At 52.3% G+C, this 15,471-nt stretch overlaps 7 protein-coding genes across 7 annotated transcripts in view; 5 read left to right on the forward strand and 2 right to left on the reverse strand.

Moving 5' to 3' along the window:
* The window catches only part of BBA_04405 (LEA domain protein), a gene marked incomplete at both ends in the record, with an annotated part of 1,485 nt that extends 1,218 nt beyond the window's left edge, over positions 1 to 267 (forward strand). The window contains one exon of the mRNA XM_008599502.1: positions 39 to 267. Within this exon, the coding sequence (XP_008597724.1) occupies positions 39 to 267 (229 nt within the window). The remainder of the gene's footprint in view (positions 1 to 38) is intronic.
* Positions 268 to 433: 166 nt separating this feature from the next.
* Positions 434 to 1,681, reverse strand: BBA_04406 (uncharacterized protein; the record flags this gene model as incomplete). Its single annotated transcript, XM_008599503.1, has 1 exon — positions 434 to 1,681. The coding sequence occupies one exon, from the start codon at positions 1,679 to 1,681 to the stop codon at positions 434 to 436; it is 1,248 nt and encodes a 415-aa protein (XP_008597725.1).
* A 2,077-nt stretch (positions 1,682 to 3,758) lies between these two features.
* BBA_04407 (MSP1 protein) lies at positions 3,759 to 6,080 on the forward strand (the record flags this gene model as incomplete). The annotated part of the gene is made up of 1 exon (XM_008599504.1): positions 3,759 to 6,080. One exon carries the CDS (start codon positions 3,759 to 3,761, stop codon positions 6,078 to 6,080), a length of 2,322 nt encoding a protein of 773 aa, XP_008597726.1.
* A 1,871-nt stretch (positions 6,081 to 7,951) lies between these two features.
* On the forward strand, positions 7,952 to 10,674 carry BBA_04408 (OPT oligopeptide transporter; the record flags this gene model as incomplete). The annotated part of the gene is made up of 2 exons (XM_008599505.1): positions 7,952 to 8,468; positions 8,552 to 10,674. The coding sequence occupies 2 exons, from the start codon at positions 7,952 to 7,954 to the stop codon at positions 10,672 to 10,674; spliced, it is 2,640 nt and encodes an 879-aa protein (XP_008597727.1).
* A 1,183-nt stretch (positions 10,675 to 11,857) lies between these two features.
* BBA_04409 (uncharacterized protein) lies at positions 11,858 to 12,589 on the forward strand (the record flags this gene model as incomplete). Its single annotated transcript, XM_008599506.1, has 1 exon — positions 11,858 to 12,589. One exon carries the CDS (start codon positions 11,858 to 11,860, stop codon positions 12,587 to 12,589), a length of 732 nt encoding a protein of 243 aa, XP_008597728.1.
* A 481-nt stretch (positions 12,590 to 13,070) lies between these two features.
* Positions 13,071 to 13,799, forward strand: BBA_04410 (NUDIX domain protein; the record flags this gene model as incomplete). Its single annotated transcript, XM_008599507.1, has 1 exon — positions 13,071 to 13,799. One exon carries the CDS (start codon positions 13,071 to 13,073, stop codon positions 13,797 to 13,799), a length of 729 nt encoding a protein of 242 aa, XP_008597729.1.
* Positions 13,800 to 14,002: 203 nt separating this feature from the next.
* BBA_04411 (Protein GPR89A) lies at positions 14,003 to 15,238 on the reverse strand (the record flags this gene model as incomplete). Its single annotated transcript, XM_008599508.1, has 1 exon — positions 14,003 to 15,238. The coding sequence occupies one exon, from the start codon at positions 15,236 to 15,238 to the stop codon at positions 14,003 to 14,005; it is 1,236 nt and encodes a 411-aa protein (XP_008597730.1).
* Positions 15,239 to 15,471: the final 233 nt, after the last annotated feature.

Consider the following 15,471-nt stretch of genomic DNA (forward strand, 5'->3'; position numbering starts at 1 on the left):
GTACCCTTTGTCTCAGTGGTCAATATACGAGGCGATAGGCTGTACCACGAGCACATTTCTTGGGATCAGGGCACGACGCTGCGCCAGCTCGGCCTCATGCCCGAGTACCTGCCCTTCCCGTACCCCGTGGCAGGCGTGCCGGACAATGCCTCCGTAGAATACCGAGTTCCGGTGCTCGGGACGGAGACGGCGGAAAAGCTACGAGATCGCAACGCGGTGGCTTCCAACGAAATGTTTCAGTTCAGTGTTCGTATCAATAACGAGTAGTGATGAACTGGTTTCGCATGGTAGTAGTATCGATATAATAGTATACCAGTCGAATACGTATACACCACCAATAATCCAAGTCCAATCAAGAAAATATTGTAATTAAGTTTCTATGCTGTATTTACTGATTTACTGCTGAGTAGCTTCTATCTGAGGGTTGCTTCGTTCATTTCTTCTTGTCACCTTCCTTGCTTACATCCTTTTGAGCCGAGTCGACAATTTCCTGCGCCTTGTTCGCCTTCTTCTCCAGCAACTGCTTCAGCTCGTCTACCGTCTCGTTCAGAAGCTTCTCGCCATCCTGCTTGTGATCGCTGGCAATCTTGCGAATCTGCTGCAGCTTGGACAGGATGGCGCTTCCCTCGGGCAGCGCATCAAAGTACTTGTCGAGGCCCCAATCACCGGCCACCTCTTTGCCCTTGGACTGAGCCTTGTCGGCGGCGCTCTTGACGTACTTTTCCAGGTCGCCGAGGTCGCCCGATTCGACAGCCGCCTTGGCCTTGTCAAACAGCTCCTTGAGATTGCCCTGCTTGAGCGCGTCGGCATTCTTCTCAACCAGCTCCTTGACCTTGGGGCTCTTGTCGAGGTAGGGCTTGGCTGCCTCGAGGCCCTTGTTCCACGCCTCGTCGCCGAGCTTCTGCACCTGGCCGACCTTATCGTCGATGAGAGCCTTGGCCTTGGCAATGTTGGCGGCGCTGAAGCCGCCCGCGAAGATATCCTTGATCTGGCCCCAGGTCTCGTCGACCTGCTTTTTGGCGTCGGGGCCGTACTGTTCACCGAGCGACTTGAGTTTGTCAACGTTGCCGCCTAGCTTCTCCTTGACCTGCGGGTGGTTGTCTAGAATGTCGGAGAGGGCGTCGACGGAGAGGTCGGCAATTTTCTTGGCAATATCGGCCAGCGTCTCGTAGGCCTTGGAGGCCGTCTGAATGCTCAGACCGGACTTGGACAGGTCCTGGAATTGCTTATAGCCGTCATTGACGATCTTGTTGAGCTCCTCCTTGTGCTTCTCTTGCACGACCTCGACGTCCTTGAAGGCGGCGTCGACATAGCTGCGGCCGCCGGGAATCCACGCTACGTATGAGTAGGCCAGGTCCTTGATGTAGCTGATGGCCTCATCGGGCTCCGGCGTGGCCTTTTGGAGCTTGGCTGCGGCGGCCTTGTATTGCTTGTTGGCCTCGACAGCAGCCTTGTTGATTGTGCTGGCGGTGCGACCGGCTGGTGTGAAGCTGTAAACGCCGTAAAAGAGAACGGCGCCGACGACGCCTCCAGCGATACCAGAGACCAGATGGGATTGCGACGTGGATGAGGTCGAGGCCGAGGTCGATTGAAGACGAATCTGTGGCCGTGTTTGCCTGGAAAGTTGAGCTGACCTGCAGCGGAGAGCGCGGGGAGCAGCGGATCTAGTAGAGGAGAGCATCGTGAGGAATTGGTGGTGATGGAGGTATTTGTAAGTGGTGGTACAGTAGATGAGGAATAGCTCGCAAGAAAGGTGCGTAAAGAGAGAGAGGAAGCTTGGGAAGCTCTATTTATGGCGATTGAGCGAATAAAAACGGCGGAGCTCACAAGACTTCAATGACGTATACCTGTGCCAAACAACTGTTCCATTTTCAACGGCTGTAACAAGCTTTTCGCTCAGACGGTAAGACCTTGCCGCCTTGGTGACTTCTTAGTCCAGGCCAAGCCATTTCTGGCAGTGACGCCATGATGACCGCCATGACTTTTGGCGATTGACAGGGGAAATGGGGGGCCGAAAGCCACACACAAGGTTATTTAATATGATGGAATTTCCATGGGACAGCATGCAATTTTTTGGATATAGTTTGAATTGCAGATCAAGTTACATCGACTTTTATTTCAAGCCTACAGTGTGCATCGTCAAGATGCGGCAGCGCCTGTCAACTGGGCGCCCTGGTTGGTGAGCTACAGTGGCTACCCAAAAGTGACCCGAAAAAAAAAACAACGTACTACCCTAGAGAGATAAAAATAACTTTAAAGAACTATACCTAATTAAAGATAAATAATATAAAAAGGCTATTAAAAATAAGAAAACTTTAATATTTAAATATATATATTATATAAATAAAATATAATAAATATTCCAGTTTAAGAAGAAAAATAAAGTTATAAAACTAATAGTATTTTTTTAAAATAAACTATTTTAGTATTTTAAAGATAGTTATACACTTTTAAATATAATAAGCTTTTAATTATAAATTACTTTCTTTTAGTAATTTATAAGTTAAATTTTATAATATTAAATTTTAGGAATATATAATATTTTACTTAACTAATAATCTAAGTTTATAAAAAAGGTCTTTTTTTAATTTAATAAAGAGTTTTAAAATAATTATAATTAATTAATTAAAATAGTTATTTAATTAAAATAAGTTATTTCATATTAATTAAATAAATAAGTTCTTTATTTTATTTAATATATATTTTTAAGCTATATAGGTAAATAGTAATATTTAATATTAGAAACTAGGTTACTTTTAAACTTTTAGTGTTACTTTTGGGAGGGCACTGTAGCAGGCAAGATTGACCTGCTTCTACGAGGCCTTGAAATAATGAAAGGGTTATGGATTATATTGCGGCAAGCAAAGGAGTGCAACGAAGCATTTGTTGGCGGCGTTGCTGGCATTTGCTAATCTCTGCCAGAAATTACCCGTCGGTTGTGAACTGAACATGGCCATGACCGCGATCGGAGCGGGATTGTTCATTTAATTTACATGTGCTTCCAAGTTGTGACACATTCAAACCACACCAAGACATGGCTGCCTAAACAGAACCTAGTCACACTGCGTTGGCACCAACGGATTCTGTCACGGTGAAAATGTTTCTCGCAGAGCTGTGCCGTTTACCTGCTATCTGTGATGGAGGTACCCGCCGTGCCGTCAGAAATTGGTGTTGCATACAAGTCACAACTCAGATGTCATTCACTGTACAATCACCCGAAACAAGGTTATACGAACAAGGGAAACAGGTGAGCACTCACGAAAAGTGACTAAGCTTGGGGTATAAAACGAAACTCTCATCCTCTTTCGAATGGAGCACCTCAATAATACGAGTTTTCCCAAGACGATTGCCTACTACGACTGCTCGATCTCGCTATGGCCTCAAACCCCGATACGGACCCAGTCCAAACCTCCGATTCAAGCGATACGGACCCAGTCCAAACCGCCGATTCAAGTGGACAAAATAATGATAGCTCTGCCTTGGAGGTTCCCGAGTACTCGATCCCGAGCTGATTCGTTTCAGACAACGTCAAGACAGCAGCGCAGCTCTCTGCCACTGAACCCAAGCTCGTCTTCTCGGAACTGCCCAACAACAAAAACTGCCCAGGCAGACAAGATGGAGCTTTCACAGTATGCCGTCAGACCTTCTTGTCGGTGCGAGACACTCTGGCCTCTTGCCTCGTACGCGACGCCGACGGCGAGTTTCCGACATACAACATTGGCGCCATCCTTTCGTATTTATTAGATCAAAGATTCCCCATGATTCCGGAATACCTGGATGCCCTGGCAAAAGAGCTCGGTGCCGCGTTGATAACCTTGACCCTGCACGACTTTCAGGCGCTGGCTGCGGCATTCGAAGACCAGACGCCCGCAGAGACCCAGCGAGCTTTGCTCAAAGCTGAAGAGGATGCGCCAACAAGTTTATCTTGTTTTCGAACTTGTCCAGCTCATCGTTTAGTGCTCCGTTATTTCTCAAAGTCGAGCAAAGCAATCGCCGACGGCGGAAGATGGAGGCACACCTTTGCGGCGATTCTCAGTGCTCAAGACGGCTACACCAATGGCGGGAGACTCGATCAGAGTCATGAAACAGGGACCTCTACAAGATCTATTGATCAGCCATTGATTGTTCATATCGCAGATTCTCACGAGTTTCAGGGCAAGATGGATGGTGATTTTGTCTTTGCTAGACTCAGGGATTGTGTTGTAAAAGCAAGAGAAGCTGGTAAGCCCGTCATTCTCGTCATTCCGGGTTGGCCCAGATGCTACGTGCTTCGAATGACTGGAGTTGTCTCTTCTGCGGTCTTCACAATCAGATGTGTCGGTGTGCCTGTCACGGCAGAGCCCGCACAAAAACCAGATGACATCAATTCGACCGACTTTGTCAATAAGCTCAAGTTCCAGCTTCGTTGGGGCTCTTATCAATTTTTCGATTCGGAAATATTGCTTCCTAGAACAAGATGGACTTTTGACCGTGCTATAGCATCTTGCAACATAAGTTTGACTGATGAGCTCTTGGATTCAATGGCTGCGCAGATCAAGGGGAGAGCTCTCGGTGGGCGGAAACTGACTTTCGAGGACATTGAGCAAGTGGTATCTCAAGTCCTCATCAGCACCGAAACTGAAAGAAAGGCATTCAAAGCCGAGGAACAAGAGAGCGATACCGAAAGCGCCAGCGTCGTCAGTGACGATGACCAAGACAGCGGCTCAGAGATCGATGTATGTGAGCCTTCACGTAAATTCGAGACGGACAAATACGAGTCGCAACTTCTTTCCTCTGTCATCAAAGTCGAAGAGCTTCAAAATACAAAGTATGAAGATGTTATCGTGAATGGCGACATTAAAGAAATGATGAGACAGCTTGTCCAACTTTCGAAAATGAAGACTGAGGCCAAATCGAAGCATTTGTTATCTTGTGTGCAGATTTCAGGCGCTTTGCTGTACGGTCCGCCCGGAACAGGAAAGACGCATCTCTGCCGGGCCATTGCCAACAGCATGCGAAGCAGTATGCTGGCTCTCGACAGCGCTGCATTGCAGTGCAAGTATGTGGGCAAGACTGAAAAATTCATCAGAGCAGCCTTTTCTCTGGCACGGAAGCTGAAGCCATGCATTATTTTTCTCGACGAAGTCGACGCTTTGTTTTACCGACGCGCATCCAGCGACCACTCGTGGCAGCGCTCTGCGCTCACGCAATTCCTCCAAGAGATGGATGGACTTGGGGCAGGACAGCCCGGGGCGCCGTTTGTTCTCGTTGCCACGAACCGTCCCGGTGATCTGGACACGGCTTTCCTACGCCGCTTGCCCCAAAAGATTTACTTTGAGCTGCCAGATACGGCCGCACGAGCGCAGATCCTGAGGGTCTTGCTTAACGAAGACGATCTCGGCCCAGATGTCGACATTGACGAATTAGCAGCCTTGACGGATGGATACTCGGGTTCTGACCTCAAGAGCGTGTGCGCAGAGGCTGCATTACTTTGGGTACTGGAGATGAGCCAGAAAGACGCCAAGGAGGCCGCACAGAGAGCCGAAGCCGAAGCTGAAGCTGAAGCCGTGAGACTCACAAGAGCAGATAGCTCCGCCGAGACTGGCACGTCCGCCGCCGAAACAGGACATGGTACGATGAGAGACGCCTCCAACTTGGATTCTGAAAACGTAATTGCTGGCAGCGAGGCGATGAACAAAGCCACACCCGAGGGCGAAGCTGGTGGAGAGGGTCATGAGATGGACGTTTATGAGACTGGAGACGCCCCGACGAATGAAACGGCCGCGGAAAAGAGCAAGAGATTGGCAAAGGAGCTGAGAAAGGAGGAGAGGAGACAGAAGAGGGAGGAGAGGAGAAAGGAGAGGGAGGAGAGGAGAAAGGAGAGGGAGAAGAGGAAGATGGAGCGGGAGGTTGAAAGACAAAAAATAGAGCAAGAAAGAGAGAAGCAAGAGAAGATTGAGGCGCTGTACATGGAGAGACTGAGCAAGGTCTGCCTGACAAAGGCGCTTTTCGAAAAGGCGCTGCAGAGGATGAGGCCTACTGTTTCGAAGGAATCGATTCGGGACATGGAGAGGTTTGCTCAGCTTTTTAGCAACAAGTAGGCTTCTTGTTAAAGATGTTGGCTAGGCTAGAATCGGGTTGTTTGTCTTGGTTTCTTCTTTCTTTAGCTTTGAACGTTTTGAGATGGTTGATTCCACCAGTTGCATTGTATTCTTTTACACTATTCGCTTAATGTATAGGCACTTGGGTGGTGTCGTTGCATTTTGTAACGAACTTTTAGAGTAAAAAAAAAAGAAGAAAAAAAAAGGTAAGAAAGCAAAAGAAACCTTGTCCTACACTGTCGACCAGAAGCGGCGATTACAAGTCATTTGGTCCTGCAAACATGGTCTGACGATGTTGTTCATGCACAAAGTATTAGCCAAGTAAAATATGGAGTCGCTCGTTGGTGGCGTTGGTGGCGTTGAGGCGTGCGTGCGGGCGAACAAGACGGCCAAGACGGGCGGGCGATGATGGGATGGGTTTAATCAGGATTCAAGACGCGAGAAGGGCTAGTTAACTAGTCATTTATTAATAAAGGCTGGAGAAATTTTAGCGGATCGAGCCGAGATGATGTGTTTTTTTGCCCAGAGCTGTGTCGTCTAGTTGGCATACACGGCAAGCTGATTGCGCCAAGTCATACTCGGGCAGACTATAGATATTATTCAATAGCAGAAATAAAAAGGCAATGAGGGGAAAGCTGACAACTGGTCGCATTTTCCAACTAATAGCCGATGAGGTGCAGCAACTCGATCACGCGGGGATGCCACCAACTCAAACTAACCATCCGTTAGTTATTACGCCACCATGATACGAGACGAGGCTCGATCCAGTTCAAAAAAATTATAGAGAAGGCTAGGCAATAAACAGCAGGAGAAAACCCAATTTACCCCTCATCGTCCAAAAGATAGAAAAAAAAACGAATTGGGTGAATCTCTGCCGCTGTGCTATCCGACTCTCGGCCAGCAAGCTACGCCAACTAGCGCAACTTGTCCAGCTTCCTTGTTAGGAAAGGCGCAGGCTTGAAAGTTGGGGGGGTTTGACATGGATGATGGGGAGGGAAACATTGGAAAGAGGATCTGTATTAGTCGCAGGACGGGGTTCCCCCACACGGAATGGGCTGTTGCTTCCCTCGGTTAAAAAGGATTAAAGATTGACAAGGTGACTGGGAGCACATAAGGAGAGACATGGTGAGTCTTCAAGTCAAGATGGGCTCGCCATCACCACCTGTATTATCCATTTCCCCGGCTGGCTTCTCTGAGACAGGCACCACAGGCTACATGAAAAGCTGGGGTTTGACCCTTGCTCGCTCTTATTCTTATTACAGCGGCCCCGTATCGGCACAGAGTCCGGGGAACCCCAGGTTCTAAGACGAAAATGTCTCGAGCCCAAAATCTTTTGCATGTTCCGTCTTTGATGCCACTTTATAAATACAACTAGGTGTCATTCTCGCGACCGATGTACATGACTTTGTAGGCGTTGTCTCGTCGAGATGGCCGTTTTACTTTCAGCCCTCTAAATAGCCCCGGCGTTATCATACATGTCCTCACAGTTCCCCATGCACAACCGACGGCAAACCCAAGGTGTGGATACAAGAGGGGGAAAAGCATCAATAAATGCAGCCATTCTATTACACCGTATTCCATAGCCCTGCCCCGAAAGCCGGGGTGTTTTGAGGCTTTCCCCCCCAGCCTTTTTAGCCTCGTCTCTCCCCCGCTCATGCTTCCTTCTATTATACCAGTACAACGAGGCGGGTTGTGCGAGTGAGACAACGCTTCCTCCCATGTACAAGAGGAAGTCGGGGCCCGCATCCCCAGCCCAACGGCTCTCCTCTCCTCCCCTCTCGTCCTCTCTGGCACTCATCTCTCCAAATCTTACCCGTCACTGACAAGAACCCTCCAAACGTGGAGCGGGTCTTACTTACACGGGAGCCATCATGACAAAGGCCACCAGCTCTGTCCACGAGGCCGTCGAGGCGCTCCCGCCGCCCTCGCCGGACGCCGAGAAGCACGGCGTCCACGCCTCGGTCGGCGGCGTGCCCTACGCCGACCAGATCCCGCACGAGATGATGGAGGGCCTCGCGCCCAACGGCGAGGCCGACTACATTCGCGACAAGATTAACCACATGTCCGAGGACGAGGCCCTCGCCATCATCCAAGAGTCGTACGAGTTTCACTCGGACGACTGGAATTTCCCCGCCGATATGCGCGAGCGCATGCGCAAGTACCTGCAAGGACCAAAAATCTATGGCGAGTGGTATGAGCGCGACCTGCGCATCGACGCCGTCATGATGAAGTACTCGTCGCCGTATCCGGGCGTGCGCGCCGTCGCCAGCCCGCTGGATGATGACGATGTGCCCGTGGAGACGATTCGTGCCTACTTTCTGGGAGTTGGCTGGGCCATTATTGGGACTTTCATGGCCACATTCTTTAATAGCCGCTTTCCTGGTATTGGTAAGTCGCATTTCGCACCACATGATACTCCAATTGAGGGGGTGCCATCAGTGATGTATATAGTTGATTAACTGAAGAGACAGGCCTGGGAAGTGCCGTCATTCAAATCATGCTCTTTCCCTGCGCAAAGACTCTCGAAGCCATCTTACCCGACTGGGGCATCACAGTCTTTGGAACCCGACACTCGCTTAACCCCGGACCCTGGACCTTTAAAGAGCAAATGTACAGTACAATAACCTACAATATAGCTATATACAGCACCAACGCCTATACCATGATTCTTGTCCAGCGCTCTCCCGTCTTTTACGGCCTAGGATTCGTCACTTTTGGCTACCAGTTGCTACTGACGCTCTTTATCCAACTCATGGGCATGGGCTTTGCGGGCTACCTGCGCAGATTCAGCGTGTACCCCGTCAAGGCGCTGTGGCCGACTCTGCTCCCCATCATTGCCATGAACCGAGCGCTGACCAAGCCGGAGCCGCGCGAAAACATCAACGGCTGGACCATTTCGCGGTACCGCTTCTTCTTTGTGTGCGCCGCCGGCATGTTTGTCTACTACTGGATCCCGGGCTACCTCTTCCAGGCGCTCTCGACGTTCAACTGGATGACGTGGATCGCGCCGCAGAACCTGACGCTGGCCATCCTGACGGGCTCGCGGCTCGGCCTGGGCCTGTTCAACCCGCTGACGACGTTTGACTGGAACGTGGCCACGTCGTCGTACGCGGCGCTCTCGCAGCCCTTTTTCGCCACCTGCACCATGTACCTGAGCGCCATTCTCGGCGGCCTCGTCATCCTGGCCATTTACTACTCCAACATGTACAATACGGCGTACCTGCCCATCAACTCGGCCGCCGCGTTTGCCAATGACGGCACCATATACGACGTGAAAAAGGTCGTCGTCGACAACAAGCTCGACGGCGCCAAGCTGCAGGCGTACTCGCTGCCGTTTTACTCGGCCGGCTACGTGCTGACGGTGGGCGCCAACTTTTGCTTCTACCCCGTCTACTTCTTCTACATCATGGTCAATCAGTGGAAGACAATGTCCAAGGCCTACGTCGACTTTTACCGCGGCCTGCGCCACGGCAAGGGCAACTACGAGGACGCCATGGACGTGCACAACCGCACCATGCGCAAGTACAACGAGGTGCCCGACTGGTGGTTCATTGCCATCCTCGCCGTCACCATTGCCCTGTCCGTCGTCTGGATCGAAATCTACCCGCTCGGCATCCCCGTCTGGCTCGTCTTCCTCCTCATCGCCATCAACCTCGTCTTCGCCGTGCCCCTCTCCTTCCTGTCCGCCACGACCGGCACCAACCTCGGCCTCGGCGCCCTCATCCAAATCATCACCGGCTACCTGCTGCCCGACAACCCCAACGCCTTTCTCTTCTCCCAGGCTCTCGGCTCCTGGGCCCTCGCCGGCTACGGCGACAACTACGTGCAGGACCAAAAGATGGCCCACTACTGCAAGATTGCGCCGCGCGCCGTCTTTCGCTCCCAGATTGGCACAATCATCATCACCTGCTTCGTCGCCGTCGGCACCCAAAACTTTATCCTCACCAGCGTCCCGGGGCTCTGCACCGAGCACCAGCCCTCGCAGTTTACCTGCATGGGCGACGGCCACCCCATGTACGCGAGCTCCCTCATGTGGGGTCTGCTCGGCTCCGATCGCATGTTTGGTTCCCTCTACCCGCTCTTCAAGTGGTGTTTCCTCATGGGTTTCGGCATCGCCATGGTGTTTCTCGTCGCCCAGGGCCAGGGCCCCAAATACCTCCCGGGCGTCAGGGAGAAGCTGCGGCAAAAGCTGCGGCCCAACACCTTTGCCATGCTGGACCGCACGCTGTTTCCCTTTATCGCCTCGCTGCTCTGGCTGAATCCCGTCCTCATCATCCAGGGCATCCAGCACTGGGCGCCGTCCAACCTGAGCTACAAGACGCCCGGCTTCATACTGTCGTACGTCTTCATGTACTGGCTCCCGCGCCACCGCCTCGCCTGGTGGGCCAAGTACAACTATGTCCTCTCGGCGGCCTTTACCGCTGGCTTGGCCGTCAGCGCGCTCGTCATGTTCTTCGCCATTGGCTACCATCCGCATCCTCTCAAGTGGTGGGGAAACACGGTGAGCGGCGCGGGCGTCGACGGAAGCAACAAGGGTATTCTGCCGATTCCAGAACGCGGATACTTTGGGCCTGAGAGGGGCACCTTTGTTTAAATGGCAAAGACTGGGTTTTTTCTTTTCTTTTCTTTTCTTTTCTTTTCTCTTCTTTTCTTTTAGTTTTTCTTTTTCTTTTTTTTTTCTTTTTCTTCTTCTTTTTTTTTTTTTATTTTGTTGAGAGGCGTTGGTTCAAAGGTGTTCAATTCGGTAAATGATTTGATGATGACGTGGGTTGGTGTACACCAACAGATCTTTTCGATGCTATACACGAGCACATGTAGTCATTTTGAGTCACATTTGCGTCCATTGTATGTTTTATTGGATACCGAAAAAACCCGAAATGTCGCGGGTGCATTTCAATAGTTTTCATATCAAGGTGGGGAGGGGCGAAGCAGCCTGAGACCAGACCAGACTTTCCCCATGCCAAAGAAAAAGGATCTCCGGCGCAAAAATTGTCTCTGCGAACCTATGCAGCGCTCAAACCATGCTGCACTTTAAACAGCGTCGTAATCTAGTCGTGTGACCAACTGACCGACGATCCTGCCTTCCATATAGAAGAGATCGTACAGAGGTCACTGGACAGATCCGACTTTAGAATCTCGCCTAGTGCAGTCGTCTGAGCTTAAAGTACTGGCCACGCAGAGAATGCGTCGCATTGCCCAACAGCTATAGTATGACATTACAGGTGTTTGTTACAACAGGGCACAATAAAACACGGCGTAGGAAATAATACATAGTACAGCTAAACACAGCGCAGCTGAATATGTCACTTTTAAATTCAAGTCGCGGAAAGCTGTTGTTGTCTCTCCGAAACCTATCGGTGGTAAGCGTAAAATGTCGAAGCTGATTTCATCTTACTAGTGGCCAAAGCGTGAGATTCTCGTGTCCTTTCGAAAGTAGAATTAGGTATTATTATACTGCGTCTTTTGATGCCATTTCCTACTCTGCCATGTCCTACTATCCTGTGTCTTAGTTTTCTTGTGCCTTTGTATGCTTACCGTGTCTTGTATGGAACCCAGCAAGTTTTCTCAGTCAATGGTAGGACCCGACTGAGAAAACGACAGCACATGATTAGCAAATATTTTTATCAACTTATTATACAATACTATAAAGAGACCTATCTTATACTACCTTTAGACAATCACCTGTTTCCTCTGGTTTATACTACATCAACCACCTTCAATCGTTAAACGCAACTCATATCAAAACTACTTCAACATAATTTCAACATTGACTCATCATGAACTTCCATTCATACATCATGTTTACGATTTCCATTTTCGCCTGGAAATCTTGCGCCGCCTCCTTGGCAACCATTCAGCGGAGAGAAAGTGGCACGCGATGCAATGCATATGATCCATGTGTAAACTACTACACTACTGGATCCGCTCAATGCGCCTCGGGATATGAGCGGTCCGTCCTTGAAGCCAAGCATTCTCCCTTGGGCTCATACTGCGAGAGGCCATGCACTGCCAATGAACGGAAACAGTGTTCTGCCAAGATGTGTAGTACTTCCGAGTGCAAGACCTACCCAGCAAACGGTGGTCTTTGTCGGACGGCTTTGCGAAGCTGTGGTGGCACAGCCAAGATGGACGAATCGATTTGCAACTGGGACAAGATGGCACAGCCTGTCATATACGATCGTCAGAGTGGGCTATGTTCTGTGGACAAGACAGTTCGGCAGCGATCAGAGAGTTACACCACAACTGCTGAGATACAGTATCGCTTTCGGGCTGACAATGCTCGAGGGGATACAGTGGATATGCTGTTCACTTGTGCTGGTATCGAGGAGATGGAGATTGACGCTTTCCGACGTTCATCACCCGGTAAAGATTGTCACAAGGTCGGATATTTGGCATTCTTTTGCGATGAAAGTTTGAAAGGCTCTGTTGAGGGGACTCGACAATTTACGACGCAATTCTGCCAACAATTGGGTGGTAGCTATACTTTTGGGCCAATGCCCCAGAAGTGAATTTGTATACAAACTGTGTCTGAGAATTGTAACTAAAAGTAGCGCTTTGCTATAGCAGAGACTAATAGTTTCGCTCTTTTGTATCAAAGAATGAGAACCAGACCTAGCAAATTCGCTCTGCGTGCAAGTACTTGAAACAGTGCCGCCCAGGGATAACATATTATTCGAGAATAGAGAACCGTCAAGCCAACTGGGCTCATTTCAGCGCCGAGTGCACGGATCGACCCTGATAAATCATTGATGCCTTGTCGACTCCACTCCAACAAGGCAGGACCGACTGCGGCTTTTGACGATGTGAAATGACACATCCTAACAACAAACCACAACTTCAAGCAACCCCAATCACGAGAAAACTTTTACTCGCCATTTCACACAAAGAGAACGCAACGGTCCCCCCCCCAAAAAAAAAGGAAAAAAAAAAAACTCTTTCCCACTTACACAGTCTAAACCACGTCTCCCGTCTCCCTACGCTTGCCACACCATGGCCGTGCCCAACTATACATTCGACGCCTCCCTCGCGCGCTTCAACATATCCAAAGCCGCCTTTATCGCCGCCCACCCTCCCATTGCGCGCGTCATGGCCGCCGCCATGGTCTTTCGCCCCAACCCTTCTTCTCCCTCTTCCTCCTCTTCCTCCTCTTCCCCTTCCTCTTCCTCGCCACCGCAGACTCTCCTCCTCTGCCGCGCCGCCACCGACTCGTACCCGCTCAAGTGGGAGATTCCCGGCGGCAGCGTCGACGCCGACGACGCCACCATTCTCGACGCCGTGGCGCGCGAGCTCTGGGAGGAGACGGGCCTGACGGCCGCGCACATGGTCGCGCCGATTGTCATGGTGCCCGAGGAGCCGCTGACCGAGGCGACGCGCGCAGGGCTGGGCATACAGCCGCAGGACGAGGGGCTCGGCGTCGACGCCGACGGCTTGACGGTGACGTTTGAGGAGACGGGCAGGCTGTGGGGCAAAGTGACGGCGCTGGTGACGACGGCGGCGGCGGTGCGTGGTGAGGAAGAGGTGGTGGTGCTGAGGGATGAGGAGCATGGCGAGGCGGCGTGGGTGACGGAGGAGGATGTGCAAAGAGGCGAGCTGCCAGAGGGCGACGGGACGAAGGGGCGCAGGACAATGGACTTTGTGAGTGATGGCGTGCGGAGGGCGATTTTGGATGGGTTTCGTGTGTATGAAAAGAGTCTGGCAAAAGAGAACAATGGAGCATAAAATGTCTAGAGGTGGGAGATGCAACACCAGGCAGAGAGCTTATGCTAACCAGACGGTAAAAGGGTATTTGTTTTCAACAAAGTGAATTATGGGTGAAAAAGCTCTTAATATACATTGTTTAAAAAAACGCTAGGATTCCATGCCTAGATAATAAAGATGATCAAAAAGATTCCCAAAAACGCTGTCTATGCTGCCACGGGCCTCTACATTCTCTTGGCCCCCATCTCCTCATTACCATAATCATCCCAATCCTCGTCCCGTCCACCGCTCAGCCGCCGTCCCAGCCAGAGACCCAGCGCCGTCACAGCGCTGCCCGTCAAAAACCATCCCTCAAACCAGCCGTCCACAAACACGGGACTCAGCGCGCCCTTGAGCACGCCGCCCACCGCCGAGCGCGCCTCGAGCGGCAGCTGGCTGCGCATCAGCAGCGACGCGCTAATCATGTACGTTGCCGCGACCTGCCCGACGACGAGCGCGAGGTTGGCCTGCGCGTGGCGCAGCAGCCCGGGTGTCCACCGCGCAAACAGGTGGAACGTCTGCAGCGCGCTGTTTGCGCTCGCGAGCAGGAGCACGCCCGACAGGACGAAGCTGATGATGCGCGCCCAGGCCGTCTGGTCGAGCGTCGGGTCCCAGTGCAGCGCGAGCAGGCCCAGGAAGCGGTTGATGGGGTCGCTGCTGGAGAAGCTGGCCGAGGGCGCGCGGAAGCGGCGCAGCGTGGTGAGGGTGGTGGCGGCGACGCGGTACACGCAGTAGCACGCGAACAGAGACGACGGCACGAGGCACATGCGGCCCCAGGCCGTGGCGGCGCGCGAGTCGGCCGCGCGGCGCCCGCGCACGAGGGCCAGGCTCGATGCCAGGTTGGCTTCCATCGTCTCCAGCCCGGCAATGTCGACACGCAGGCTGCGCATCTCGGCCTCCTCGGCAGACAAGCCAGCGCCGGCGGCGCCGCGAAGAGAGCCCATCATCTTGCCCACGAGCCCCGTGGCGGCTTTCGCTTCGGCGGCGGCGGCGGTGGAGGTGGAGCGTGGTAGGTCCGCGGCGGCCTTGCGTTCGAGCATCTGCAGGCGGTGACGTTTCGTCACGAGCATCTCGCTGGTGGCGTCGAGGCCCGTCTGCTTGCGGTTGACGTCGGCATCGGTGACGGGGCGGCGGCGGCGGTCGGTAACGGAAGTCCAGGTGTGCCATGGCGCGGACACGGAGGCGAAGCCAGCGAGCAGGCCCATGAGCGAGATGCCGACAACACCGATGCGCTCCAGACAGCCGCGAGTGAGCATCTGCAGCGGCGCCTCATCGTCGTCGTTGTTGAAAGCAGAAGAAGAAGGAGAAGAAGAAGCCCCGCTCGCGCCGCCGCGCGGCCAGTCCTCGACAGCCGTCGATGGCACAGCGCTGCCGAGCTTCCAAAACGCAAACAGCCAGCACGAAAAGAGCACAGTCTGCATGAGCCACGCGCGCTTGGGCAGTCTGCTACCGCCGCCACCGCCGGCGCTCGGTGCGCTTCTTCTTCGCCCCAGACTCCACCCGGCGCCATTGACGAGCGACTTGCACTCTAGCCAGGGCACGACGCCGACCAGCAGGAGCAGCAGCGCGGGGACGACGATGCGCAGAGCGAGCCCGCGGCCGGGCCTCGCGCCGACGTCGAGAATCTCGGCGAGGATAAGGGCGCCGAGCGTGG

The sequence above is a fragment of the Beauveria bassiana genome (assembly GCF_000280675.1).
Source record: "Beauveria bassiana ARSEF 2860 unplaced genomic scaffold BBA_S00010, whole genome shotgun sequence".
Classification (NCBI taxonomy): domain Eukaryota; kingdom Fungi; phylum Ascomycota; class Sordariomycetes; order Hypocreales; family Cordycipitaceae; genus Beauveria; species Beauveria bassiana.